Raw genomic sequence first — 27488 nt, forward strand, 5'->3', positions numbered from 1 at the left:
AGCTTTAATTTGACAAACGGTGCAAAAGGTGTGAAAATGTTAATTAATTTGGTGTATGCATTAAATGTCAGCTTTGAAATTAGCCTTAATTTAGTTCTAAATATGCTAAAAAATATATCATTTTCGCCACAGAACGTTATTAAACACTAATTTGCGATGTGATGGAAATGTTCATGACACAAAAATGACTGTGATACATGTGTGCACTTTTGGTAGACAAATTAAATCATCTAGAGCGTGTGTGTAAAAAGGGCGTTTAGGGTGTTCATCCAATTCTTTACCATCTCAAATGTTTCTACAGCAAATTTGTCTTTACAAACTTTTACCCCCGGTTTCACAGACAAGGCTTAAGCCTAGTCCTAGATTAAAATGTAAGTCTGAGTTGTTTTAACTGAAAGAAACTCGCACTGACTGATCTTAAAATATATCAGTGCCTCTGTTTTGTCTCAAGATGCACACCAGTAATGTTTTTTTCTAAGCACGTTTATAAAAATCACTTAAATGTCCTAATTGAACTATGGCCTAATCCTGGCTTAGTCTAAACCTCGTATGTGAAACCAGGCCTTAATGTCCCAGTCTGGCCTCCTGAATATGGTTTGTTGTGTTCCTATCACAGAGAGTGATTTATAAACCTTTATAAATTAAATGCTTTTACATAATGATTAAATGAGTTGACATTTATCAATTAAATGCTTAGTTGCTTCTCCCAAATAACACTGTTAAGTCCAACGGTTGAAATGTACTACTGCAGAACCACCTGTGGCCAGATGCTGGAGCTGGAACTCTACTGTGTGTCATGCAGGGAACACAAACACGTGACTCTTAACTAGTCAATTGCACTTGAAATCAAATTTCCAAATTATTTTGACAGAAGAACATAAGCCTTTTTCTGTAAATGTGTGAAACTTCCGTTTCAGTAGACACTATAGGTCAAATTAGCTACTAGAACAATAACAAAGTGCAGTAAATAGTTAAACTGTTTATGAATGTGATAATACATTTTATTTATGAATGTGATAATACATTAAAATTAAATGAAAAACCAGTTTGCAAATCAAGCAGCATAAGGGACTATTTTTGTAGGCTAGAGCTAAAATAACTGAACGCAAATGACACCAGAAGTCGTTCTTATCTTAAATAAGGTATATGTGTACAATTGCTTTATTATTGACAAATTAGTCTTGGTGTTTTAATAAGATCAAATCAGAAACAGTTTGATTGCACAACTCTTTAATGAAAGCTGCGTTCTACAAAAAGTTGTTTTGGCATGCATAGAATAACTCAGGTATGACAAACTTGAAATACGATACAAGAAATCCAATCCAACCTCTCTCTCTCACACATTCAATCACACAAAGTACATCTCAAATATTGTATTAAGGTCAAAGATGCTTGTAGGACTGCTAACTAAGCTTACAACATGACAGAACATGACAGACCTACACAAGTGTAGGCTACTCGGCTGTGTTGACTCAATTGTATCAGCACTAGCATTCATGCAAGACAGTGTGCAAACGAGGGCTATTTAATGTTTGTTTTTTATGGCAAATCTTTCTCTACATGTCAAAAATATGTCCAAGTATACAGTAGTGCATAGGTCCGATGTATTGTACAATAATAGCAAATGATTGATAGCAAAGTTTCCAGCATTTCCCAGTACATTGATATATAAAATAAAATATTTGTGAGTAATAATCTATCATAGGCTACTGTAAAACAGCCAGAGCCTTTTAAAGGGAAACTATACACACTCATCTTTCTATATTTTACAAATATTAATAAATAGCTTAAATATGAAACAGCAATGTTATTGCAATTCGTCTGATGCTCTGCTACTGTAACAAAGTAGGTGTGAGATGCCAGTAAATTAAAGTAGTGAATTTTTTAATACTTGAGTTGTTTGATCAGTTGCTGTTTTGATTGGTTGCTCTCGGGGCATATTTTTTGCATAAGACCCTTCGCAGGCTTTATATTGGGTAAAAAACCCCGTTACACAAATATATTTCAGAGATCACAGTATTAGAATCAGAGTCGTCCTCTCATTCCCGCTGTTGGCTTCTGGGCTTCATGAAAGCTGTTATGGAGGGTTATAGTGCAGTTCTTTCTTATGTGCTTTGAGGTCAGAAGTCATGTTCCAGAAGTTCCTCTTGTGAGGCTCCTTCCGTTTCCTCCTGATCTTTCCTCTCCTCCATCCTCCTCTGTCTATGCTGGAGCACAGGAGATCCAGTTTATGACATGGTTTGTCCACCTTTCCTCTAGCGGGACATCATTCGCACAAACTCTGATAGAAGAAAGACCGGAAATTGTTTTATTTAAACAGTCAGTTATCTAAATTAGCCTGTAAGTGCCAGAGCTCTCATAGGCCATTATTAGTGGCGACTGTCTCGTTCCAAAGTATAAGACCTCTTTTGGTCAGTCTGCTTTCTCTGCAAAGGGGCCAAAACTCTGGAATGCTTTACTTACTAATTTAAAATTAGAGACTGATGGCAATGTTTTTAAGAGAGGATTTAAACAATGGCTAAGAACAAAACACTGGGATATTGTCTGATCATGTTGCCTTTGCTCTATTGCTTATGCATATAAATAATTCTGAATATAAGCAAATGCATATGGTTTGTCCAATGCAATTGTAATGTCCATGTCCAAAATTTCATTACATACATTGATACATACATAAGCAAATAAATAAATAAAACAATATAAAAGTGCTTCCCCACTGGTTTTGCTTAAGGATCCAGATTTTACAACACGCTATCACAATTTATGCACTTATGTCAGTATATTTATTGCACCCAATTACAGAAAATTTCTAGGATGCAATTTTTTAAGGACTGTATCCTGTGTCTGTGTGTGTGTATGCTTTTGCCATGAACAACAACACATTTTTCTCCCTTTTAGAGCATATCATTTGCTATCCAAAGTATGCATAATTATATTATTAGTGTGGTATTATTTTTGCATTTGCCATCATTTTTCTCTGCTGTCTGTGACCCAGTTTTGGGTTGCAGCCCATCGTTTGGGAACCGCTGCTCTAAAAATTCTTGCTTTATAAATAACGTGGGAAAAAAATCATGAAAAAAAAAAACAAATCTCGGATGTGTCAAAGTTAGCCTGAACTCCAAATACAACAAGAGGACGTTCCACTGTCACACCTCCAGTCATCAGCAAGAATAACAGTGCTAGCTATTTTTGTCCTTGCTGTTTTCATGCTCTTTTTGAGTGTGGTTAATCTGAGAGGTGAAATAATCCCGTGGTTAAGAGATAATCTGGTTGACAGCTCTACTACTGTCACTTTACCGCCTTCACGAGGATGAGATTCAATAGCAGCTAAACTGTGTGACACAGCAAGAGGGAGCAAAATAAATAATAATGGATCCAAAAATAGGGATCATTTGTCTCAGTCCTTTTTGTCATATTCTGTATTTTGCATTGCATTTTTTTTCTTAAATCCACTTTTGTTAGTCAAGGTTTCTTCCATAAAAAGTAATTTTCCACTTTTTCTTACAGAACCGTTTTTGCAATTACTTTCAATAAATGTTCTGGTAAAACTGAAGAGCTTGCGCTGTCAACACTAGAGTACGTCTATGTATTTTTCCCTCCAAAAGAGCCAAGAAAATCCGTTTTCCCTCAAGAAATGTACTTTTCAAAAGGTTGATTGCTACTTTAATAACTTTGAGATCAAAATGAGAACAAAAATCTAATTAAATTTGGGATTAAACCTTGCAATTATTGCTTTCTATAATAAAATTTTACTGCACATTCCAAAATATGGACAAGAGACACGGAAGGGAACGTGAATGTAACATTTTTTGGATTATTGTAGACAGATCACTACAATCATTTTCTCCCATGCCACATAAACCGGTTCTCTACACCTAGCACAGCAATAAAAACACTGCGGCAGGGAAATTAGCATTACTAATTAGCATAGCAAACACAAGGTGGCTCACCTTCAAAGTCCACGTGCCCGTCTCCGTTTAAATCGATGTCCCGCAGAATGTCCTCCAGATCTCTGTGACCCACCTGAGGGAATAAGAATCAATAGAAGGATGAAAGGGGAATTGGATGAGAGCTATAAAAGCTTTTCAGCAAAGTAAACAACAGCACCTGCTGGCCCAGCAGTTTCTTCATGGCCTCTCTTAGCTCTGCTGTACTGATCTGACCGTCTCCATTGGTGTCGAACTGAGAGAAAGGGAACAAAAGAAGAGCTGTAAGAGGTTTAAATGTATTCGAGCATACTTTCCTGCTCTTCATGACAATTTTGGGCAATTTTACTAGTTTTACAAGGAATGCGAAGTGAAATGTGCATTTAAGCTGAGAGCAACTGTTCTGTGTCTAATGTTACTTCCTCATCCATATTTACATCTTATTTTTTGCCGTTTTATTTGTGTGCTGTTTTTGTTCTGTGTGGCGTCACCTGGCACCTCTCACTCTAGTGCTGTATTGTTAATTGAAATCAAATCAAAATTGTGATATGGCTTAGATTTTGTAGTATAATTATCAAATCACAAATGTTGTGTGTTAAATAAATAAATATATACATAAATATATGCACTGCATGTTTTATCAGTATTGTAATTTTACAATTATTATTATTAATAATCATTTTACAGCAAAATATTTCAGTAGTAATATTTCTTATTCTTTAGTAATATTGTTTTTTTACTATTTTTATATTTTATTTAGTAATAATAATAAAATAATAACATTATTATTATTATTATTTTACTTTGGCCAAATTGTGCAGGCCTACAAACAAACGTAGATTCTTTTTAAAAATCAGATTTAAAAAAAACAAAAAATCACATTTTAAAGTACATTTTACATTATCAGAAAAATTGCACCTCACCTTTTTAAAAGCACTGCTACTAATTTAAATAAAATTTAAATGGCAATATGGCTTAGTGCAATTACCTAATCGTAAAGGCTGTGATTATATTAAATAACTGTATGTGCTGTGTGTTTTATTAGTATTGTAATTTTACAGTTGTGATGTAAAATAAAATGATGGTGATACTATTTTTCTTAAATTCTCAATAATTTACTTTACAGTAAAATAGTACAATTGTAATATTTTTCTTTAGTTTTTTTAAGTCATTTTTATAATAATCATTTTTTTTATGCCATTTCATTTTTTTAAATTGCATTTTAAATTTCAAGAAAAATATATCAGAAAAAAAACACAATTTGCTTTTTTCCACAAATTGTGCAGGCCTACCTCACCTCTTTGAAAGCGTCTCTCAATTCCTTTACTCCGATCATATCTGCCGTCTCAGCCAGAAGTTTGGGGCCCATCAACTCCACAAAGTCCTCAAAGTCCACATGTCCTCCCACTATAAGACAAAGGACACAAGCTGTTAGTGAACTTCCACAAAGGTTCTTTATTGTCATCTTTGGTTCCATGATGAACCTTCAACATCCATAGAACCATTCCATTGCACAAAAAGTTATTTAGATTATTAAAATGTTCTTCTATGTTCTTCTATCACTGTGAAAACCTCCTTATTTCGTGGTAAGTTGTGGCCTAATGTTTAGAGAGTCAAGACTCGTAATCCAAAGGTTGCGGGTTCGAGTCTCGGGCTGGCAGGAATTGTAGGTGGGGGGAGTGAATGTCCAGCACTCTCTCCACCCTCAATACCACGACTGAGGTGCCCTTGAGCAAGGCACCGAACCCCCAACTGCTCCCCGGGCGCCGCAGCATAAATGGCTGCCCACTGCTCCGGGTGTGTGTTCACTGCTGTGTGTGTGTGTTCTCTGCTGTGTGTGTGTGTTCACTGCTGTGTGTGTGCACGTTGGATGGGTTAAATGCAGAGCACGAATTCCGAGTATGGGTCACCATACTTGGCAGTATGTCACTTCACTTCACTTATTTTAAAGAGTGTATGTAGACAGCACTAAACAGAGCCCTATATAACCTAAATTTCTAAATAAATGTTGAACAAAACATGTTGATTTATTGTTGCGTACAGTTCATGTTGATCTGCTGACTCAGTTCGATGAGCTCCATCTCAGTGGGCATGTATCCCATGGTTCTCATGCAGTTCCCCAGGTCTTTGCAGCCAATGAAGCCGTCTTTGTCTTTATCAAACTCTTTGAAGGCTTCTCGTAGCTCTGTAAAGATAGAAATCAGGTCAGGAAAAACAGAGGACAGAGCGAGTTAGAGATAATGAAAAGAGAATATTTTATAGTACAATTATGTTTCTCTCATGCGCTCTGCTTTCAAAACAATTTTGAAGACAATTACAAAGCACTTACAAAGCACAACAATGCATCTCTGAATGACCAAAACACTTGCAACTGAATACGTCATCCCAAACCTTTTCTATTCACAATAAAATAAAAGCTCTTTAAATTAAAATGGAACAATTGACACATTATATTCTAGTGTGCTGGAAATTACATGTGATCAAAACACTTAAGCATTCTGCAGACTCTAGTTCAGTTTAGTTTGATATCAGAAACACTGCATGTTTACTATGTATGGCTTCTGTTTATAAGACATATGAATTTTCAGTCTTAAGTGTCACATGATCCTTCAGAAATCATTCTAATTTGCTGATTTGCTGTTCAGAAACATACGTGATTGCTGTCAATGTTGGAAAAAGTTATGCTGTTTAATATTTTTGTGGAAACTGATACTGAAGTAGAACTTACCATCCATTTCCTCTGGTCTCAGCTCTCTGTTCTGCAACAAAATAAACAAAGTAATCACCGACAATCCATGCTAATTTGTGCAATTTTGTTCCATTAATGACACAAGTCAGCTGGCGTTCTCCTCCTCTGAAGAAGAATACAGTCATTTCTAAGCACTATTTCCTGCTAGAGAGAAGAAACTCATTACAACATTAGGATCACAATGGCACGTGTAAACTAATACACCCAACCTTTTCAGGGGTTTTCTCCCCTGCCTCTAAAGGAATTAACGTCTGGTTTTTAAATTCGATCTTCCCACTTGGATTAAGTCATTTGGAACAGCACATATAAACTCAGGATTGATCTCTCATAATCAGCTCAAGCCGCTAGTTTCTTTGATCCCAGCATTCCCTGCTCGCACATCTCCTCGAACACGAGCGCATGCAGGGCTCACCTCCAAACACTCTCTGAGCTCCTGCAGAAGAACTCAATCACGTGAGCCTGGCCCAAGACCCCTGCAGAGGCTAATAAAGGCAGATCCCTGCAGTTCGTATATAAACCCAAGCACGTAGCCCTGCTTCTTTATGGCCATCTGCAAAATGTCTGCATTTGAGAAGAACAGCCTTGAAAGTGTATCAGTGCTTCAGTATATAGTATATTACCCTGGTCATGTTGTATTTTTAATTCATTAAAAACAGGGATTACATTGTATATTTTCGATTCACTAAAAAGAACCATTTCATAAGAGACACTCATTCAAGAATCAGACTACATTGGTCACAATATATGTTTTTGATTGACTAAAAAGAACCAGCTCATAACAGTCAGGCGATTGTGAATCAGACTACATTGGTTGTGCTACATTTTTTTAAATTCATTAAAAAGAACCGGCTCATAAGAGTCACTGGTTCAGGAATCAGACTACATTGACCACACTGGCCGCACTATATATGTTTGATTTGTGAAAAAGTATCAGCTAATCACAGTCACTTGTTCAGGAATCAGACTACATTGGTCATGCTATATGTTTTTGATTCATTAAAAAGATCCAGTTCATAAGAGTCACTGGTTCAGGAATCAGACTACATTGGCTGTGCTAAATGTTTTTGATTCATTACAAAGAGCCAGCACATAACAGTCAGTCGAATGTGAATCAGACTACATTGGTTGTGCTCTATGTTTTTAATTCATTAAAAAGAACCGGCTCATAAGAGTCATTGGTTCAGGAATCAGACTACATTGATCGTGCTGTATGTTTTCGATTGACTATTAAGGACCAGCTCATAACAGTCTACAGACTACCCTGGTCACTCTGTATGTTTTTGATTAATTAAAAAGAACCAATTCATAAGAGTCACTTGTTCAAGTATCAGACTACATTGGCTGTGCTAAAAGTTTTTGATTCATTCAAAAGAACCGGCTCATTAGAGTCACTTGTTCAGGAATCAGACTACATTGGCTGTGCTAAATGTTTTTGATTCATTACAAAGAACCAGCACATAACAGTCAGTCGAATGTGAATTAGACTACATTGGTTGTGCTCTATGTTTTTGATTCATTAAAAAGAACCGGCTCATAAGAGTCACTTGTTTGTTAAGTAGACTACACTTTTTTGATTCACTAAAAAGAACCATTTGTTTCATTCATTTATGAATTATACTACAATGGTCAAGTTTGTTTATGACTGCATCCCGTGAAGACAAATCAATAAAGAGAGATTTCTTTCTTGCCATTATCTGTAAGTATATATTCATCACATTCAGTACAGACTATGTGATATTGCATCACATTCACAGCTCAGGAAAAAATTATTTCTTTTGCTGCGCTGCTCAAGATTCAACAGCAGGGAAATGCTGCTGCTGAAATGCAGTGCAAGATTCATTAAGTCATATTTGTCATAATTTAAAACACTTTTTGCCTTTATTAGTACATTTTAAACTGTCCTGCGGAGTGACAAATATCTACAATTTAAGTACATGTAATCTCTCAGTGAGTTAATAAAAGCTGTATAAAGAATTATACAAGAATTGCAAAAAAAAAAAAAAGTTTAAAATAGATAGCATAGAATGTCACACCACAAGAAAAGCAATGTCAAATACTGTAATATATTTGTATAAACTGTATGTAGAATCTTTATACCAAATTTCATATAAATTTCAATTTAAATCAATAATTAAATGTCTATTGTTTTTGTTTGAAAATGTAAAGTCAGCCAGTCAATACTGTAAAATAAACTCTTTCGGGATAATACAAGACTACATTCAGTGAAGATAACTGAACTTTATCCCCTGCATAATATAATATTCAATGCATGTAGTTTATAGCCCTGAATTGTGAAATTTCCACTCACAAGAGCTTGTTTTTGCATTGGCATGTGTGTGTAGATGTGCATGTCCAGACTTACGTACAGCCTTCCGGCTCTCAGCGAAGCCCTTGCGGAGGAAGATGCAGGCAGGCCCGAGCACATTGTGCATGTATGTTGAGTTCTGAGCCAAGGCCGCGAGGGCCTCTCCAGACATCACCCCTTCATCACATGACTGCACTGCTTTGTAGCTGCGCTTCCGGTCCTGAGTGTGGCCGTCATGTCCCAGCAGTCCCAAACAAGTAAGCGAAGAGGGAACGTGAGGTAAAGACACAATTAGAAACTACACGGACGTCTGCCGGACACATTGGATGGACGAGTCAGTCAGTCAATTCAGTCAGCCGTCAGGTCAATCGATTGGCTCTTTCTGTTACGTGCTTCTACATCAGACAGTGAGAAAACAAAGCTGAGCTCTACCTTCAGACTTTGTGCTTAATGTAATTAACCCGAGTACAAAATGTTTCTGGATCAGCATTCTTCCATTCAGGTCCTCCTGGGAAGGTCCTATTTACGAGTGATTATAGTTGGAATAAAATTGATTCTCTTGACAGTTTCATGTTTCATTCTCTCTCCGTTTCGCTTCCTGACTAACACAGGAAGGTTTATTTACCACCGATGCAACATAAAGGAAAAAGAGGAAGCACAGTAGGTGTGTAATCAGTGTTTGATGTTTTTTAACGGTGCTTTCAAATCATGTTAGAAAGATCATTTTTATGAGTTGAACGCCACCACAAAGTCATAATTACACAAACTTTACTTTCTTTAAGCCCTGTGTTTTTTTTTTTTTTTGCAAATTGGTGGTGTGTCAGTGAGAAAATATATGACCATGGACCACAAAAACCAGTCATAAGTGTCAATTTTTCGAAATTGAGATTTATAGAACATCTGAGAGCTGAATAAATAAGCTCTTTCCATTGGTGTATGGTTTGTTAAGATTGTACAATATTTGGCCGAGATACAACTATTTGAAAATCTGGAATCCAAGGCAGCAAAAAAATCGAAATACTGAGAAAATCACTTTTAAAGTTGTCCCAATGAAGTTCTTAGCAATGCATATTACTAATCAAAAAAATATGTTGTGATATATTTACAGTAGGAAATTTACAAAATATCTTCATGGAACATGATCTTTACTTAATGTCTTAATGATTTTCAGCATAAATAAAAAATCAATAATTTTGACGCATACAAAGTAGTTTTGGCTATTGCTACAAATACAGCGACTTAAGACTGGTTTTGTGGTGCAGGGTCACATATGGTGGACGCAATAAATACAGTGTCTGGTGAATTTGTTGAAATGAATGGAATTATTGTTTTCTTATTTACTATAAGACTAGCTAAGTTGCATGTACCAAACATAATAGTACTGTACAATTATGATAGAATATGTAATGATTCAATTTACAGCACCTTCATAAATTGAATAAAACATAAAGCAAAAGCAAACCAAAAGCAAATTCTTTATTCATCATTTAGTAGAAGTAGAGTTAAAAATTCTTGTTATATGTTTCTAGAAAAGGTGATGATCATCTTGCTCCACCCAAAGTGATTTCAACGCATCTGATGGCATAATTATGACTTCCTAACTCGTAAACACACCATTAGCGTTCTTGTGCTGCCAAGGAGGATGATGGAAAATGTAGTTTGGTCACACAAGACTGTCTCCTCATAAATTCGCTAAATGAGTATTAAGCTTTATCATCTAGTGCACAAAATGTGTAAAAAAAACTAAATTACACCACAACATTCATTTAATCCTATTTTTTTAAGATATTAGATTTTAAGATTTTTTAAAGATTTTTTAAGTATGGCGTGAACATAGTGGCACCCAAAGAGTTACTAATCAACTTTTACTTTTAAACAATAAAATGCATCAATGAGTCAAAGTTCCATAAATTTACCTCAATTTTTCTGGTTCTAATATCAAGCACCAGACAACTGCATGCTATATATTCAGAAGCCAGAGATATCGGGTCACAATAGCCCACATCCGAATTTATATGAAATGCACCATTAGGGTGATGGTTGTTTGACAGGGATGTTGTTCCGAGTCCAACAAGGGCTGTTGAGCCAGGAACATGTCCTACTTGGGTAAATCACATCGAGCTATACTTTGCCCTCTATTCTCTCTTCCCTCTCAGCAACTGACAGAACCTTTAAGATCAGATATCATTCAAACTGAATAATTCATCCCCTTTCATACTCGCGGCGCACTGCAGCAATACTATGCCATTTGATTGCTGCCATGAAAACAAATGATCACGCTGCGCTTAAACCGGTTTTAAAAGCAAATCCAAGTGGTTCTCGGCTTGTTCTCACAAATGAAACTCACTATCTTTGGCATTTTGATCATTGAAGGTTGAAGATGTGGGTTAACCAACGTCATTATGAGAGTAGATGCTCAAATAACCTAAAAGGCTAGTATGTTTTGAGAACGTACAACTGCTCATGTTTAGCAGAGGGCTAATCAGGATAAGAATGAAACCAGTCAGCCAGCACATTATAATGACCAATTAGCAGACAGGCAGAGAAGGTGAAGAGCACACAACTCACAAACACATAAAGAGCATCTCTCCAATTAAACACAGACCCATGGGTTAATTAAAGAGAAGACTGACGTCAACTAAACAGATATGAAATATATATATAAATGTTTATAACCATAAACATTTGCATTTATAGTTATAAATTATGGCTCAAATTATTTAAATTATTTAGGTAGCCTATTCCAGTTAGATAGTAGTACACTGTAAATGATTATTAGAAGATTACTGGAGTATGTTGGACAATAAAACACTGTTTCACTCTTTCTACTTTGAAATTTTCATGTTTAATTCAACATTACTTGCCATTTCTTTCTAATTATTAGTGAAATTTACTAGCAATTTCTGAGTGAAAATTTAAAAAGTAAATCCCCAATTTAGCATATGACCTTTAAGTCAACATGAAATCAAAACCTTTGGCGCCAATATCTTCGTGGACAGCATGGCGACATATAGTGCAATTGCATTTCGGGTGTCCCGAGTTCGAATCCTGGCTTGTGGATGTTTCCTGATCCCATACCCTCTCTCTCTCTCACTTCACTTCCTGTCAACTAACTGTCCGATCAAAATAAAGGCAAAAAATGCTGAAAATTGTGTTAAATCTTAAAAAAAAGGAAAATAGAAATAATGAAATTAAATCCGTTTTACATATATATCCAAGGAAAAAAAAAAAATTTTGCTGTGTCCCAGTTTGCATACTATTTATCCTAAATACTATTCAAGTTTGCCCCAAATTGTAGTATATTGCATTTACATTTATGCATTTAGCAGACGCTTTTATCCAAAGCGACTTACATTGCATTCAAGTTACAGTTTTACATTTTATCAGCTCTTGCTTTCCCTGGGAATCGAACCCATGATCTTGGCGTTGCTAGTGCCATGCTCTACCATTTGAGCTATAGTAAAGCTATTGAAATGAGTATCCCAAAGGTAGCGCATATTTTACCATTTCCGGTGAAAATTTGAAGCGCAGATCCATCCACACCCTAATGGCTAATATTGCCCACAACCCATTGCGCTTTGGATGCGGTACAAACTACAAACACAATTAAAATGTAATTTAAAAAAAACTACAAACATGTTGTATGTCTGAGACATACAGTAGAGAGCTTTAAATAAAGGAGTTTGAGTGATTAATAAACAGCATCTAATCTGATGAAAAATACTTATGTCATCTGCAACTGCATTGTGAACTTTCATAAAGATATTTGGCCATTAACTTACAAATTTATCATTATGCAAAAATATCCACGACTGGCAGATCAATGTGCCACTTCTTTTCTCTCCAATACTTTTCTCTCTAAGTTGTTGAGTAATATTTTATTGTTAACTAAATCTATTAAAATAATAAATGAAGCTTAAATAAAAGAAAATATAGATAAATATAGATAAAGAAAATATACTTGCCTCTCTTCTGCAACACACTCAAAAGTGTAAACTTTTCTTTCACAATGTGAGAATACATACTTTTAACCCATACTATATATAGGGCAAATTGGGATGCAGCAATTGTAATCTTTCATCAAAATATAAAAACTTGCTCTGCCTCTGAAACAACTTTCCTTTCACGAATCCCTTATTTGTTCAACTCCTCTCCACCAGCCATCTGACTCGCTCACTTTTTACGATCCAATCAGTTTCTAAATAACCAAAGTCCCACTTTTTTCTAACTGAATATCTTGATTTACATGCAAATACAGATTACGTAAGTAAAACTATTTTTTACATTGACATCAAATTGATTTTATTGACTTAAAGTATCATATTCTTGCATTAGAGCTTCTTTTCCCCCTCTCTTCTGTTCCCGTTATCCTGTCCTACCACATGCAGCTAAAGTAATCTGCATCCGACTGGTGGGTAAAATTGAGGTATACACTTACAAACACACATTAGCGGTTTCATTTTGCCTTGTATACTGAATCTTGCCATGAGCCTAATCTTCTATGCTATTATTGGTAAAGCCTTTATAATGTAATGGCAGCATGATGCATGCACATATGTATCTTTGCAGACATCCCCTTTCTATTTGCACTTGACCTTCACACTCCATCTGTTGCCAAGGCTGTAAGGTGCCAGCTTGTACGTTCTTCTGAAGAACCCTGTGCCATTGGGCACATTGGGAGAAAAGCTCTTAGCAGGCACCAGCGCTAATCCTTGAGCGCATACATCCCAAGTCATCTAGAGATGATTGGGAAGTACTTCAGAGGACTTTCAGAACTTTCAGAAGCTACTTCAAACGTCATTGTCAAGAACTTTACGGTTTACTCTCATTCAATGCAAGTACATTAAAGCAGTGTGATCTAGGATATCATTAAACGTATTAACATACACCATTTCCAAGGTCAAAGATAGCAACCAAACACCCAACATCCTGATGCAGGACAAATCCATTTATACTAATGTTTTTGCTTGGTTTCATTAGGTTTTCAAGCAAAATACAACAGCTAGTTGTCTACACTAGCATGCACAAACTCTAAATTCAACAATTTGATGAGGTTCACTCAGTCCAGAGTGTTCTTTGAGAATTACCATGATGATACTGTATACAGTTGTGTAGAGGAATTCAGAGCATGGCTATTAAACTCGTCTCTGACAGTCAATGCAACACAGTCCAAGTCCGGGTTGAGTCTGTATGCCACACACACACTCTCAGCTATCAGACAGAGCATCTTACCTTCTTGGAGAAATTCTTAAGCGGCGATTTAACACAGTTTCCCATAGTAAAGTCCCTTCTGCTAATTATACGCGCTTGAGAGTCAATGCAGCCGCTTGCGCGCGTGTGCGAGGGTCCACATGTCTCCATGCATGGATTACGGATGGTGAGATGAGGTCTGCAGGCTTATCTTCTAGGAAAGATGGATTTTACAGAAAGGATGTAGATGATCCAGGGGTGGTGATGCAGGATGTCAGGGTGACAGGAAGGGAGGAGTGAAGAAGTGGATGGAGGGATCAGAAAACGGAGATATGTGTCTCAGTGTGAAGGGCTGCTCAGAAGAGAAAAGCCAAGATTGCTTGTTCACTTGCTGGCACTCTCTCTCTCTCTCCCTTTTACCCTCCCTTCTTTTTCCCCACTCTCTCTTTCACTCACTTCCCTCCCTCTTTCTCTCTCTCCCTCACTCTCAGCTGCTCAGTTTTAAAGTCGTCCATCCAGACAAAGCGAAAACAGACAAAGAGGCTCGCGCGGACAAGCGTATCACCTTCCCCCGAGCAAGATGCTGAAGACACTAATCCAAAAACACACACACTGGCGAGCGTGCATGTACGAACACAGTCAATTACACACATACGGATGTGGGGCCATGGAGCTAAAAATACACACACTTGGCATGTAGTCGTACCGCCCAGCTATGAGGGCCAGCGTTCAGATCAAACACCGGCCAGCGAAACACACAAGCCGCATGTGAAAAGGTGAGGTTGGGCCGCACCGGGCTCGAATGCGCCAAGGCTGCCAAATCACAGCACACCGTTCGAAGGCCACGGCAGGTTATTAGGGGAGGACAGGAAGCCCTTCCCAGAATTCACCTGCTGAGCTGGCACTTGCCCACTGATCCTGTTCGTTTCCTGTTTAGGCCACTTTCACCTCGCTCTGTCTGTTTTTCACATATCATTATATTTATAAGAAACAAAAAAAGTTCTTGAAAGGGATAGCTCACTCAAAAATTTATTTATTTTGGCATTATTTATTCACCTCTATGTCAATCTGTATGAAATTTTTTCTGTGGAACATAGAAGTTATTTTCAGAAATGTCTTAGTGTTTGACCATGCAATAGAAGTCAATGGTCATCAAAGCTGTTGGGTTTCCAGCATTCATCCAGATACCTTCTTTATTTTCCATAGAAGAAAGGAAGTCACACAGTTTACAGTATGCATGATGACAGAATTGTCTTTTTTTTTTTTTGTTTATCTATCCCTTTAACATCTTGAATGTATTTCCTAGACAGTAGTGATATGAAATAGAGAGCAAATGGAGACTTTTGGCCAAAACGATAAGATCATAAATAGTCTATATAAAGCTAGCATGCATCATTTTTATTTTTATTTTAATAGTTTTCCATTGGACTGGATGTTTGATGACATTTGAAGCATCATCCTTGATATTTAATATTTGCCAATATATCATTATCGGTAGTCTTGCGTAGCCAGACCTTCAGACTGACGGCTGAAGGTCTGGAATATATGTCCTCTTTCATTGGCCAAGGCCCGCCCATGAGGCCGTTTGACAGACAACCAATCATAGTTCGTTTCGTTTAGCGTCACGTCTCGGGGCTCGCCACAATTACAAACAGGTGTGTGAAACTCTCGGATGTATTTTAAAGATTCTATGCAGCGAACTTTAAATATTTCACATACTTTTGAAAATCCAGCGTTTAGTTGACCCTGATAAGCATTCATCGTCACAGTTGTAAACACGACGGCTTTCTTCTTTCGTGAGGGAGTTTGGCGCCATGGCATCTTTGTTTCCCGGCGGATCTAAAATAGACGCGACTCCCAGAAATCTGGTTTAATTCAACCAGTCAGATGACATTCCTGAAGTGTTTCCAGAGAAGTGTGCCATAGGCATCAGACGTTTAGCCAATGTTCCGTGGGTGTGGCGTCTGAGGCTGAGACTACATTATCGGCTTCAAAAATTAACCCAGTTATCGGTTTTCGGCCAAAGTGTTCCATAATCAAACTCTGAGAGGGGATTTCAATGATGTTTATTTGGATATGTTACATGCATTGTTTCAGCATAATAGCAAATTACTTATGCAAATCAAGTAAGAGCACAAACACACCCACTATTGTAACATAAGCAGGTGATTTGACTCTTTAAAATCTTCAAAATCTGGATATATGCCTTGTTCTAATGCTCTTAGAACAAGTCTAAAATGTATAATCGGCTTAAAAATTCAGATAATTTGGCATCTTTAATTAGTCAGTTAATCAGTTAATTTTGGAGTTTATGACAACATTTGGTATACTACTTGAAGATGTACATATGCAGTTTTTATTTATTTATTTGTTCATTTATATTTTTAAAGAAAAAAAAAATTAAGTGCCTTTGTTAACCCATTATAAATGTTTGAGTTTTACAAAATGAAAAGTGAAGGAGAGTGTATTTTTTTATTTTATTTAAGTTGATTTAAATTTAATTTATCTAAAGATTCTGGCATTTGTATGGTATTAAGATTATGTTTTTGTTTGTTATTTTATGTAAATCTTATTTTTATTTTATTTTTTTACAGTCATCAGGTCTTTGGATTCCCTTTTTTATATATATTTCCTTATTGTACTTGTGTTTTCAGCAATAAAAAAATGCTCCTATCCATCATGCGATCATTATTTGATGAATCACCAAGGCTGGGATCACTACTGCCCACTTTCTGCAGGCTATAATTGCACAATATTAATTGTGTTTTGTAAATAAGGTGCAATCTATAACAAACCTAATTTTCACACTCAAAATAACTACAATTTTTGTAGGCACTAATATTTAGATGTGTTTAACAACTAGTTAAGCTGTATGCTGGGTGGGTGGTTAGTGAGTAAGATGCAAGTGATTGTTAGTGAACATATCAAGTAAATGCATTAAAAAAATTTGCTTCAACCTCCTTACAGACTAAATTATTTATGTAATTCGATTACCCCTTCATTTTATATCTCTGTAAGTCAATATTTGTTTAATTTGTTTCTAAACTAATTAGATTAATCCACCAGAAGCACCAGTTCGATGAGAACTCCTGAGCTATGAAAAAGCAACCTCTGAAGACATCAATTTTCCTCTGCATCATCAATATCTCTGTTGTAAGCACATTTAACTTCCCTCATTAATTCTCAGCCATTCTATTGGGTTTACTCATGTATGGCTGATCTCTCTCTCTCTTTCTCTCTCTGTCGGTGAGGATGATTCATCTAGCTGAAGCCAGCCTCTTCACCGGAGGCTCATTGTGAACTTCAGAACACATCAGAAATCAGAGCCAGGCGCCGTCCGCTCTCATAACATCAACTCAGCAAGAGCACACGCATCAGCAGCACAGAAACACACTCGCACACATGCACACACACTCGCATATATCCATACATGCTCAGACCAATAACTGTGCGTGCATGTATGCATAAATCATCCGCACATGGTGATTTAAGTCATCTTTCCACTATTGTAATGCTTACAGGAGTGTGTCGAGGTTAAATAAACAGTTCTGATTTAGTGCTCTGGGTTCATCACAACCTGTTTAGCTGGTGTTACTGTACGTGTACATTTCACTGACATCATCATCTGTTTCAGCCAATCACAAAAAATATTGTTTTATTTTTTGTAGAGCTGCTTTGCATGCATTAAACATACAATAGACAGAATCACAGTGTGTCAATCTGATACAGTCGACTTGCCCCCTAAATGCTGAGTTTACCGAAATGCCCCCTTAATGTCATCATAACTGCATTTTATTTGTCTCATCTGCATAAAATCCACACCTGTGGTAATTTAAACTGAATAAAAGAGTATTAAGATGCTGTATCTAGTGCTATTTTAGTATTATTTACTTCTATAGTTTTTATTAATATTTGGAAATAACTTTTATTTGTATATTTTCAGCTTTCATTTAATTTATAGTAATTTTGTAATAAGCTTTTTACTATAATTATACATTGTTGTTATTAGTTATTTGTAGTTCAGCTTTAGTTTTTATTTATTTCGTTAGTAATTTTCATGCTTCAACTTAAACTGAAATTTCAGTTAATTGCCAACATTTCTAATTTTTGCTTAGTTTACGTTCTCATATACTCTTTACATTTTACTTTATTTTATTTCAGCTTTTTGACAAATATTTTTAATAGTTTTAATACTAATAATCATATTCGACTGTGATTTTAACATCTCTAATATGATTATTTATTTGGTTGATCGAAATGTATTATATTTTACACAAAACTGATCTAAAAATACAGAATTATAGTATTAATTTTGCAAGATCAAAGTCATGTGATGTGTGTAATATACTAATGTTTAGCTTGTTTATTGTTGCATATATATGCTATTTCAGATACTATTTTTACTACAAATTTTTACCATATTTTTAGTATGCCGTACACAATACATAATGTACAGTATGCTAATTTTTCAGTCAGTACATAGCCGTAAAATCATTGACAGGAAGATTAGTTGTCTTACCCCATTAGCAGATATTTTTCTTGTTTTAAACAGAAACTATTGATAGATTTTTCTGAACACGTAATGTCATTGCTTCATAAGTAAATGTATCTTAGAATATATTGCAATCTTGTTGACTTCCTATGATTAACATTGTATGTCATTTGTTTCTTCAGCTAAATGTCTGCTATTGACTGACATGTACTCTCTCGTCTTTCATTTAGCAGATCAGTAAGAGAAACAAACCCCATGACCTTGAAGTTGCCGGCGTCACGCTTCTGCATTTGAGCTCCAGGAACTCGAGCGTTTGAGCCACACACACACAAAACGGATCATTCTGACAGCAATGTTAATAAGTACTTCTTCATTTTAAGGAAGATGTGAGGTCATGGATAATCCTGTGGACATGGCGACAGGCAGCCAGAGAGACAGGAAGATGATCAGAGAGGTTCATGTTCATCTCGAGCGCGCTGACCGCATTTGAGCTTCCTGCTTTGTCTTACAAAATCACACACACACATGCTTGGACAGGAGCCGTCCTCCGAGATCAAAGATCAAAGAAACAACCCTGACCTTAGGAACATTTACAAGAAAAGATGAGCTTTAAAAATAAATAATGAAAGGCAGATTATTACAGTATCTGAAGGAAATGTGAGCACTGATCTGTTGGGAAGTATTGAATAGGTTATTCGCTTTCAAAGGGGAGCTGGATTTACACTCAGAATTAGACATTTCTCTTGAAATACTCATTCACGTTCTTCTAAGAGCATCAAAAATGTAACAGCTCTTCAGAAGTGTTGTTCTTTTCCCCATCTGAACGCTTCATTAGCTCTGGTTTCACTCCATCTTCCTCTGCGCTCGACCCTTCGCACTCACCTGCCGTACCCGAGTGTCAAGTGCTCGCCTCAGGTGCTGCTTTGTTTTGGTGTTATGAAGACTTGTGCTAAACACATAGATGCTCTTAGTCATTTTTTTATGAATGCTTGTTCAAAAGCACCTGAATACATGTTCTGATGCCGTATGAAAAATAAATTCGCAAATGGAATTTCTTTAATATTGCAAGAATTTCACAGACTAAATGGAGAGCAAATGGGGCCTTTTGGTTAACTGATAATTCTGTCACCATTTGCTTTTTCCAAACTCATAAAACACCAAAGAAGAAATTTAGCTAAATGTCTTAGCTCTTTTCTATGCAATACCAGTGAGCAGGGACAAAAATGAAAAAAAAGTGTGACAAAAACACTATAAAATCAAATGACTTCTGTGCGATTCATTGTCATTTTTGCAGTTTGAACTGCCCGTGTGCCAATTCTGGATTTCAGAAGACATCTAACAATGTTATTTCAATATGAATTTTTGCAAGTTCAAGTGATCTGAATAAGCTGCTATATTTCTGACTATTTTGCCATGAATCTTGCAAAATGTGTCAAGAATATAAAAAGAAATAAATGTTGCATGAAAATCAACCTACACTTTTAGGAGCATTAACATTTTGTGACATTAAATTTTTTGTCACATTGTATCTTTAATTTTAGATTTTTAATTGATTTCATGTTTTCTTTTTGAATTTTTGTCAGTTCAAATGATCTGAACTGCTATCCACATAATTTTGCATATGCTCAATATTTACTTATACTTAATTCTACACTCTTAAAAATAAAGGTGCTTCACGATGCCAAGAACCTTTTTGTCTAAATGGTTCCATAAAGAACCTTTCTGTTTCACGAAAGGTTCTTTGTGGCGTTCTTCAGGTTATAAAAAGGTCAGCAAGAGATGGTTCTTTAAAGAACCTTTGACTGAATGGTTATATTGGAATATGAATGGAATATTTTTTATATTTGATCATAGTTTTTATTATATTTTATATATAAAACCATTTTCTTCCTATTTTTGGAGTGAAATGTGACCTGCATCTTGTGAGAATCACCTTTTTTATTTCTCCTGAGTAATGAAACATAAGTGAGAACTCGATAAAGTCTCTTGAGCTATGAAAGATCAAGCTCAAAGCAATAACATGTTCCTCTGGGATGTGCCGAGGATGGAATTTCAAGGTCTATTCTCTCTCTCTCTCTCTCTCTCTCTCGATTACGCAGACTGAGAAAGGCTTAGAAATTCTGCATTTCCTCCCCTGCAATCCATGAGTGAATAAAACACACACACACACACACACACACACACACACATTGGCTTCTATAAATAGCACAGGACTTTGAAATTGTAAGGAAGACAGAAATGACGTGGAATTTACGACACAGCCTGTATTCACATATCCTCTTTTGCTCATCTATTTAAGCCCGGTTCTTTTAACTGTCCCTCCGTTTGCCGTCCGCCCTCCCTCTTGTTCTCTATCTCTCCCCTCCTCAGACCCTTTGCAAGGTCGATGTGACCCAAGTGGGCTGGAGAGGGAGGGCGGGAGCGACTGAATGCTCCGGAAAAAGCCCAAAGAATGAGCACAAATGGAGCCAAGTGAGTGAGAGGCAGAGCTAAAGTGGTTCTGCATCACCTGATTCTGAACACTGAGTGTTGTATATTTCTTACACAATACATAAAGGTCTCTCACGCTTCCCCTTTTCCTTCCTCCTTGCACCTCCATCTCCTGCATCCATCCATCCATCCCAGTTTGGCACCAGCAGGGAGGAATGATGTGAGCGACTTGACAAAGAATGACAGAATGTCATTTTGTCAGAAGAAGTAACTGTATGCCTCTGCCAGAGCCAGAGAGCCTGAGACGGGTAGCCCCTGCTGGCAGAGCAAAGGCATTGATCTCAAATCTCACCGTGAAAACAATGATGCACAAAATTGTGCTTTTGATGTACGCAGCACAAAAAAAGCGGGTTAGTGGCATAATTCCTTGTTAGTGAACGTAAGTCAGATCAAGTGACGCCACGGTTAGGATATTAATCTCTTCTGCCTCAAGAAAAGGGGAGAGAGTAAGAGGAAGATTGTGAGCAAAGCACAAGACTTCTGCGACACACAGCGGCTGAAAAGAATCCGAAGGGAAACTGACCAGATGGAGATGTTGTGGAATGATATGCTTGTAGTTTAAAACATCTGCTCTAAAAAAAAAAAAAAAAAAAGATGATGCTAATTCAGTAAATTGTTTATAGGATTTCAGTTTTGCATGCATCCAAATAATCAGTTTATAATTGGATTGATGGCTCAATTGGACTAATGAGTCTGCATGTAAACACTTCAATCTTAAGAAGTTTTGATCGATTTGGAAAGAGTGGTGTAGACCTGAAATAATCTGATCAACAGGAAGGAATCAAGCATTTTCTCAATTGGATTCATAATACCTTGGGCATATGCAATGCCATGATCGGTTTGTGTTTTATGTCATATATAGCATAGATTTATTTATGTCTCACGTCCTATAAGCTGGTTTTTAGGTATCTCATCAAAGGAAAAATGGCAATAATACTCATGGCAGCTCCAGTGACATTATGGCTTTCCCTGTCCTGAACGCAGCAACGGAACTGTGCTATTTGAGTGCATGAGTATTATTTCTAGCGATTATCGTCAATTTGATTTCACAGATAATATTTAAACTAAACTGAGCTAGACAATGACATAACTGAATTCAATAATGAAATGCCTTTGAAAATTGAGTGTTTAATCTTATCATTATACATTACTGACACTCTATCCTCCAATTTGATACTGTTAAGTGCTTTGACACAATCTGTATTGTTAAAAGTGCTATATAAATAAAGGTGACTTGACCTTTCTTACCCTCTTGCAGAAGTGTAATACCTTTAATGGGGTGGTTTTGTAAAACATGTCTACAGATTTTAAACTTATTCTTTGTTTATTCCATAATAAAAGTTCCTATTTTAGGATCCAATGTTTCTTTTTTTTCCAGAAATGTCTTAAAAACAAATTTAAGTGTTTCTAAATAGAACAAAATTACAGTTTTTTACACTTTTAGCATGTTTTTGTGAAAGTATATAAAGCTGAAGTTTGTTCTGAATAAATGTGTGCATTTTTAATTAAAATCTTTTTTTTTTAGTATTTGTTGGTGCTGTTTTTCATGATTTCTGTAAATGTATTGTTTTTTAAATTCTTCAGATTATAGAGTTTTTTGGCAATAGCAGAACCATTTTAGGGTGCTAAATTAAGCTCATTTGGATTTCATTAGGAATGTACACTTTAAGACATAAAACTTTCTTTCAGGTTGATGAAAGATTAAAACATTTTAATTTAGAGCCATATATATCTAAAGAAACTTTTTCATGTTGAAGTGATTCATTGCATTACTTTAACCCTAATTTCTTCATTCATTCCCTATTTCAGCATCTAAATTGTTCTTTAAGAAGATATGAATCTAAACTAAACCTTAAACCTTCTTTTAAGAGTAGCTATATATGACACAGTGCTTGCATATTTAAAGCCCTGATTGATTATAAAATTAAAATCACACTTATATCAATCAGTCAAACACTGATGATCATTTTAAAACTAACGTGCAAACATGGCTATATGTTCTATCATCTTGTACATTAGATCAGTCTCGACAGGGTGATGAGCTACGCTCGAATCTGCACTTCAGTTTCACGGTTTCAAACCCCACGTGTCAGGTAGCTAATGGATTTGAATTTTTTCACTCCAGCACAAAAGACAGCTTTCCCCTCTCCTCTCTAATCAGGTCTTGAGCTGCTATATTTAGCGCCTGCTGGCAGAGAATGATTTCTGTAGGGATTGTATGCAGGCCTTGATGTTACATAAGGAAATATGAAACATTGCATTTGAGGAATATCAATCCACTATGAGGAAAAAATAGACACGGCGGCACTATAAATACAGCAGCGTTTCCGTTCGCATTAAGATGCAGGGCTTTTCTGGATGCAAGCCGAGCTCATGCGTGTGCGAACATGTTGTACGACTTCGCAATCGTGTGTCACGTCAGTCACGGCTGAATTTTCCTTCAAGAAACGTGCATACTTTTAACTTTTGCACAGGTCTTACATTGAGGGGTTGTGACAAAATGACTGCGTGACATTTGCAAGCCAAAGACTAATGATGCCTGGGAGGCGCTTGAAACAGAGCAAAAGTGTCAAAACTGGGACCGACTCAACCTGGTTCCTGGCAATACTGAATCTTGAGTTTCTGACTGTAAGAAAAAAACTTAGGCATCTTGTGTGCTTGTGTGTTCAGCTTGGGCTATAATTTTTTCGAAAATGTGCTCAGATATAGTGAAACTTTGAAAATCGACATTTGAAGTGTTGCTATTTGTGCTATTGGCTATTTGGCTTGCAATTTCAATGCTAATAAACGGCTCAAGTCATGTTTTGCATTAAATCTAATAATGCCAACAGGTTTGAGGGTGGGGTAAGGGTATTGGTTTAGTAAATCTCAACCGCATATAAGGAATGCTAGAGTGATTGAGTGTTCGCTGTTTACTATGCTTCAGAGGCAAAAATGTCTCCAGAAATCAGCTAAATCTGACAAAACCAGAATAAAATATAAATAATTTATCGTTTAAAGTACAAATTATGCTCCAGCCAGAAACATTGCTATTAATAAAAATTTGCAAACTACAACTTTTATTTCTATTATATTGTACTTCATACGGAGCCCCTAAAGGGCATGGTGATATATGAGATAGGAGGACAAAATTCTATTTCAATGCTTTTGCATTCTCTTGCAAAAGTATTGTGTTTCCCCAAGATACTTTGCATTCTCTTACAAAACTATATAGTGTTCCCCTGAGAAGCTCTGCATTCACTTGCAAAACATTTGCGGTCTGTCATAAAATTATTGCGTTTGTAAAAGCACTGAGATATAGGCTATGTTATTTCCAACACAAAACTTTTTGTGATAGACCGTAAATTATTTGTGAGCAAATGCAAAGTTTCTTCAGGGAACACAACATTTTTGCGAGAGAACACAGTAGCATTGAAATACTATTTTTTCTCCCATCTTTTTTTTTTTTTTTACCATTACTTTGTTCCTTTAATGGTTCTGTATTAAGTACAAACTAGAAAGAAAAACAAAAACGCTGTGTGACCACCCAAGTGCGTGAGCAGTGTTAATTTTTTTATTTGCATTTGTAGGTGTATAGGGTTAAGGCTTAAGTTAGTTTTAGTTTGTTGTAAATATAATTAACTTTATATGAACTGAGTTTAAGTCTGTGCCATGTCCTCATTTAGATAGCTAGATAACCGTGTGCCTTTCTGTGTCTTTGACCTGTTGAAGCTGTAACCTGAATTTGGAGGTGTTATTTCTGTGGCACATTAGCAGGATGGTTGGTTATTGTCCTTCAGAGAAAGAAAGCAGCAAGAGAACATGGCATCAAATTACTGTGATGAAGAGAATGATGGTGCATCAACATGTTATAGGTGATAAAGGTGTAACACACAACGTAGAAATATGGTCCAATGCATTGCTTATTTCATTAGTTTGCATTGTATGAGAACATATGGAAAAAGTCATAAAATTCAAAATTTCAGTAGAAAGATCAAAAGCCTCAAAAGATCTCAAATAATTTCATATGTTAATAGCTAAATAACCAGAGATTCAAAAATGATGCTCCGATTACACCATGCGGTTCCAAGCAGCTCCTCTCATTTATATACATAACAGTTATCCATCAGTCATTTAACATTGCTGTGGCTTCAGATGTGACAGCGTAGGGTCAGATCAAGCATTTGACTTCTCAGCAGGCTTTGTTTTGTCTGTGAACTCTGACCTCAACCTGGCACATCTTTGAGACTTCTGTTTCACTTTAATCCTCAAATCCTCATGCATAATTCAGTTTTATCATCATTATCTGATCATAGAGAGATCATATCCCCAAAGACACATGCTCTCCAATTACACATCATTCAAAACGTCTTCCATGAGGCACTGTGATGCACACTGAAGTGTCATAAACCATAATTCAGCTGGACAGCATTAGGTTATAAGCGAGAACATTCACAAATGATTAGTCATTTAGTGACACTTTTATATAAAGTGACTCAAAACTCATTACATTTTTTATTTGCCTTTGTACAGCCCTAAATGTCTGAGACAAATCCAAACCCTAGAGCTAGAATCCAGAAGACTTGTACAGACTTTTAAACTTGGTTGGATTTCTGTTTAATTCTCCGTGGGCTACCTGTTGAGTTTCATTTATTTTTATTATTTTATTTTCAATAATAATATGTTCTGTGGCCATATTTGTGTTAACATAATATAAACATATTTGGAATAATATCTACACTCTTATACAAAGGGTATAATCATTCTGTCTGAACAATTCTTAATAATGAGATTATTGAGTGAATCCAATGGTTTTATGGTTCAGTCCCATTCACTGTCTTCCCAGCATGCATCGAGGCATAAATAATAACTATGGTTTGCCAATTTGCCAATTTGTTTTACACTGCTGTTGTTGTCATGTTTAGAAAATTAGAGCGATGTTGATTCACAGTTGATTAGTTGATTGATACCCTACAGCAGTGTGACAACATAATAGCTCAAACAATTTTTAATTAACAATTTTATGACCTCATTTATATATATGTATTTTTTCAATATTATTTTTTCAAATATATATTTATATTATTTTTTAAATATATATTTGTTGCAATAATAATGTTAGTAATATTTTTTTTCCTATTTTTAATTTTTATTTCTATAATTATAATAATTTGTTGCACCATTTTGTCTCATTTTCCCTTCTTGATATATTTTATTCTAAAAACCTTGATGTCCTGGTGCATGGACAGTTAGGCTATATATGTATATGTACCACATGAGATGAAGAACATAATATAGAACAATTTAAAACCATCAAAATCATTTTAAATGTTTCACTTTTTGATTGAAACTAGCTCAATCAAGTATTGATTGTGATCTGTTGCCATTATGTTTTTGAGTAGATATACTGCATCATTAGTGTAGGCTACTTCGAAAATGCACAGCATGTCACTTTAGATACAAGAATCAGCTTAGTAGCAGATCACAGTATAGTCACCCTACCTGTCCAAAGACTGATTTGACTATGGGATGGAGGTCTGCATCAAGCGCGCCGCTGTACGCGCTGCTGGGCTGACGCGCTGAAGGTGGACAGGAGGTGAGGCTTTGACGCTTGTCCTTCGTTTCGAAGAACAGCGCGGCTTGCTCCGAGCGCTTGGAGAGGGATGAAGTCGGCGAGGGTGTGCGGCTGGTGCGGGGATTCCCGTGGAGTTGGACCGGAGGGTCAATGGTGTGGTGGTGCCGTGACGGTTTGCGGTGTTCCGGTCCATCCTCCTGATAATAACCATCCTTCTGGAGCCTCTCTGCTTTTCGTCCGTGTTTTGGTTGGCACAGGGGTCTCCGAGCGGTGGCATCGCACTCTTCGGTCCAGCACGAGTCTCCGCCGCCTCCCGTGTGCCGGTGCCCGTTGCGGTGGCTCGCGGGGTCCAAGCGGACTCTCCGGTTGGTTTTGATCAGGGATGTAGTAGATTCGCTTTTTGGGAGCGAGGAGCTCATTTTGACCCCCCACGGACTCGGGAAGTAGTTGAGCCAGGTATCTCAGTAATAAAGGCGGAATATTTAAACGTGTCGTTGGGCAGGTGGGAATCTCTCCGGTGAACGCTGAGTGAAGGACTTTATAGAGCGCGAGAGCATCGCACAGGTCGCTCGCGCGGAGTTTGTTCGGTCCCTCTTGACCCCATAGAGCGCGCGATGCCACCAAAATTCAGCATTAACAAGTGAATCTCTCTCTCTCTCTCTCTCTCTCTCTCTCTCTCTCTCTCACACACACACTCTCTCAGGATGAAAGTTACGTCAAACTGCCTGGAGAAACCACTGAAGAATAAAAGGACGTCGAAATATTAATGACGGTGTCACGTG

General features: G+C 36.6%; 1 protein-coding gene and 1 long non-coding RNA gene across 3 annotated transcripts in view; one reads left to right on the plus strand and one right to left on the minus strand.

Annotated features, from left to right (window-relative positions):
- Nucleotides 1-27488, plus strand: part of LOC306866153 — a 527798-nt gene that overhangs the window by 23131 nt on the left and 477179 nt on the right. The gene's annotated exons all lie outside the window — the stretch shown is intronic.
- LOC306865621 (calcium-binding protein 1-like) lies at nt 1217-27308 on the minus strand. 2 transcript variants are annotated; one of them, XM_079410341.1, is made up of 8 exons: nt 14213-14578; nt 9042-9200; nt 6655-6685; nt 5968-6111; nt 5224-5333; nt 4108-4182; nt 3951-4023; nt 1217-2281 (listed from the first exon to the last, which is right to left on the minus strand). In XM_079410341.1, the coding sequence occupies exons 1-8, from the start codon at nt 14339-14341 to the stop codon at nt 2256-2258; spliced, it is 747 nt and encodes a 248-aa protein (XP_079266467.1). In that variant the 5' UTR covers nt 14342-14578; the 3' UTR covers nt 1217-2255. The 2 variants fall into 2 exon arrangements, with proteins under 2 accessions (XP_079266467.1, XP_079266466.1); XM_079410340.1 differs by lacking the exons at nt 9042-9200; nt 14213-14578 and adding an exon at nt 26634-27308.

This window comes from Barbus barbus (genome assembly GCF_936440315.1).
Source record: "Barbus barbus genome assembly, chromosome: 47".
NCBI classification, from domain to species: Eukaryota; Metazoa; Chordata; class Actinopteri; order Cypriniformes; family Cyprinidae; genus Barbus; species Barbus barbus.

What these genes read in the sequence shown, in the direction of transcription:
- LOC306865621 (XM_079410340.1), bottom strand. Translation starts at nt 27,125, where the DNA reads ATGAGCTCCTCGCTCCCAAAAAGCGAATCTACTACATCCCTGATCAAA. An exon ending in TCAGCAGATCAACATGAACT is followed by an intron (nt 5,334 to 5,967) that starts GTACGCAACAAT and finishes TTTGTCTTATAG; the next exon opens with TGGGAGGACATGTGGACTTT. An exon ending in AGAAACTGCTGGGCCAGCAG is followed by an intron (nt 4,024 to 4,107) that starts GTGCTGTTGTTT and finishes TTATTCCCTCAG; the next exon opens with GTGGGTCACAGAGATCTGGA.